Raw genomic sequence first — 3,591 nt, forward strand, 5'->3', positions numbered from 1 at the left:
ATGGAGCCTATGGATAGAGATGACTCGACTAGTCCAGATTATAAGCCAAGGAATGGTATGGAGTTTGACTCAGAAGAATTAGCATATGAGTTTTATAACATGTATGGGCGAAGAGTTGGGTTTAGTATTAGAAGACATACACATTACAAGAACAAGCATTCTGGTAAGCTCATCTCAAGAATATTTGTTTGTTCTAAAGAAGGTTTACGTACAATAGATAAGCGAGACCATTTGACTAAGAATCCTCGAGCGGAGACACGAACAAGTTGTGATGCTAAAATGATCATTAAGTTGGATAAATCAAGTGATAGGTACAGAGTTGTTCAATTTGAAGAAACTCATAGCCATGATCTTGTAATACAAGAGTGTGCTCACATGCTACCATCTCAACGAAATGTTACTTCTTCACAAGGAGCTGAGATGGAATTGGCACAAGATTCTGGAATCCCACTGAAGCTTTCATTCGAGTTAATGGGCAGAGAAGTTGGTGGAAGAGAGGCTCTTGGATTCACTAAACAAGATCAGAAAAATTATCTTCAATCTCAGAGGCAAAAGAAATTGGCATATGGAGAAGCAGGATGCTTATTAAAATACTTCCAAAATCAAGCATTAGAAAATCCCTCATTTTTCTATGCTGTGCAATTGGATAGTGATGAGAAAATAACAAATATTTTTTGGGCTGATGCTAGGATGATACTTGATTATGGTTTATTTGGTGATGTTGTGAGTTTTGACACTACATACAGAACTAATGAAGCCAATCGTCCATTTGGAGTATTTGTGGGATTTAATCATCATCGTGAGACTGTAATCTTTGGGGCAGCATTGATGTATGATGAAACTTCTGATTCATTTACATGGTTATTTGAGACGTTTTTGGAGGCAATGTCTAACAAGGCTCCAAAGTCTATTTTTACTGATCAAGATGCTGCAATGGCTAAAGCTTGTGCAAATGTGATGCCTAACACATATCACTTGCTTTGCACATGGCATATAATGCAAAATGTCATTAAGAAAGCAAGTAGTATATTCAAGGGTGATGATAGGGTCACCACCTTCTTATCAAAATGTATGAATAACTATGAAGAGGAGGATGAGTTCCTACTTGTATGGGAAGCAATGCTTTCTGAATATGGTGTGCATGATAATCCTTGGTTAACTAGTATATTCCGATTAAAGGAAAAATGGGCAAAACCGTATGTCAAGTGGGCATGGACTGCTGGAATGCATAGCACCCAGTTAAGTGAGAGTTTTAATGCTAGCCTAAAACCATATGTTAAGTCAGATTATGATGTGGTTCAATTTTTCAAGCACTTTGACAGATTGCTCAATGATAAGCGGTATAAAGAGTTAGAGGCAGAGTATGCTTTGTGCTACAAGTTGCCTGCTATTGGGATATTTTCTTCAATGGTGATCAAGGCTGGAAATATTTACACCAAAGCTGCATTTGAAGAATTCCAAATTCAGTATGAGAAGGCTCTTGATTACAACTTAGTCGGATGTATTCAAGATGGTGATGATATTGTGTATAAAGTTGCCTTTAATGGTCATCCAAATGAGAGATGTGTTAGGGTGAAGAAAGACCATTCAGTCTCTTGTAGTTGCAGGTTGTTTGAGATTGAAGGTATTTTGTGCCGCCATGCAATAAAAATCCTTACTAACTACATGAATGTGAAAGAAATTCCTGATCAGTATATTTTAAAAAGGTGGACAAGAAAAGCAAGATCTGAAAGAGTGAAAGACATGTATGGCCAAGACATCCAAGTAGATACCAACCTACAACAAACATCTTGGTACAAGTCTCTAAGTTCCATATCCACCAAGATTTCATCTCGGGCTGCTGAGAGAGAAGAGACATATCAGTTAGCTGTACATCACTTGGGGGAACTAAGCAAAGCTATTGAAGACATGTTATGTTCAAAAATGGATACATTACAACTTGGTAAGAATGACCAGATTACACCTTCCTCCACTGTGATTGAGGGTATTAAAATGGCCAACAGTAACTCGGAGAAGGCAAAAGTTGTTCAAGCCAAGGGATTCAAGAAAAGGGAGAGTGCTCGAGGAAGAAAAAAAAAGAATTATAGGTGATTTTGAAAAAAGTTTGGCCAAGAATCGAAAAGGGAGTCCTCTTGAGAAAGAAAAGTCATCTAGTTCTGATTCAACCAAGGTATTGAGTTTTAGTAAAAGTTGTTCTTCTAATTCTGATTCAACCAAGCTATTGAGTTTTCTTAAAAGTTACTCATGTTTGTTTTTTCTTTTTTCATGTCCTCAGTCTGGTAATTATGGTGCGCCAATTCCAATGTTATGGATGCCACTTCAAGAATCTCAAAGTTTTAGTTACCAAGCATTACTTAACTCTCAAGATTTTCTAGATGATGGGAAAGACTCATTTTGTGGTGATGAATGATTTGAACTCAGAGTTCAATTTCTTCTTCTTTTTGCCATCTGTGGTGAAGGATATCACAGAATCGTGTAGATGTTAGGCTTTGTACAACTTGGTGTCTTTTGGTACAGTTTGGGAGTTTCATATTATAATAGGATGCTTGTTTGTGGAACTGTTCAATGCTCTTTGCCTTTATAGTTTAAGCATTACCTATTTGATAATTCCTGTTCAATCTCTTGTGTTTTCATCTTTCGAATACTTTTTTTTTTTAATCACAATCTTAGTACACTACCTCAATTAGTTTTCTGCAGTTCCTACCCGAACTTGAGTAATTTGACCATCAGTTGTGTATGTATGGGAGTACAGTACAGGCTTTAGTTTTCTGCAGTTTTAGCTTTATGCAGTTTTAGTTTTCTGCAGTTTTAGCTTTCTGCAGTTTTAGTTTTCTGCAGTTTTAGGTTTCTGCAGTTTTAGTTTTCTGCAGTTTTAGCTTTCTGCAGCTTTAGCTTTCTGCAGTTTTAGCTTTCTGCAGTTTTAGCTTTCTGCAGCTTTAGTTTTCTGCAGCTTTAGTTTTCTGCAGTTTAGTTTTCTGCAGTTTTAGCTTTCTGCAGTTTTAGTTTTCTGCAGTTTTAGTTTTCTGCAGCTTTAGGTTTCTGCAGTTTTAGTTTTCTGCAGTTTAGTTTTCTGCAGCTTTAGTTTTTTGCAATTTTGTCCATCAGTTGCCACTTTCTGCTCAGTTTGTTGTGTATGTATGGGAGTTTTGGTAACAAACTTTTGAGTTTCAATTTGATTCATATTCAGTAGCTTAACAAGGAGGCATACATGGCTGGTCATTTGCCAAAGTTAAGATAAAAAATGAAATTCTCATTCATGTAAATAATACTCTGCAGAATTTCTTCATACATAGGAACTTTTCATATTAATTCACTCCAAATTGGAGTCCTGCACAATCTTTTCATACATAGAAACTTAACAATTCACTCCAAATTGGAGTCATGGCCAAAAGTATAAGTTTACACCTTCACCAAAACCAACAGCCTTCAACAATAAAAAAGCTACTATTAGTTAACATCATCAGCTCCACTTCCATATCCTAACCAACATATCAGAGCACAACTTGCCAATTGCATCAACTTCTGAATTTCCATCGTGAGGGCAAGTTTTTAAATACTCCTCAGGAACAATCCCAGCGTGTTCAGAAGGAT

General features: G+C 36.5%; 1 protein-coding gene across 1 annotated transcript; it reads left to right on the forward strand.

The window, feature by feature from the left end:
• LOC133714592 (protein FAR1-RELATED SEQUENCE 5-like) lies at positions 1-2,091 on the forward strand. Its single transcript, XM_062140741.1, has one exon. It carries the CDS (start codon positions 1-3, stop codon positions 2,089-2,091), a length of 2,091 nt encoding a protein of 696 aa, XP_061996725.1.
• Positions 2,092-3,591: the final 1,500 nt, after the last annotated feature.

The sequence above is a fragment of the Rosa rugosa genome, chromosome 6 (genome assembly GCF_958449725.1).
Source record: "Rosa rugosa chromosome 6, drRosRugo1.1, whole genome shotgun sequence".
NCBI lineage: Eukaryota > Viridiplantae > Streptophyta > Magnoliopsida > Rosales > Rosaceae > Rosa > Rosa rugosa.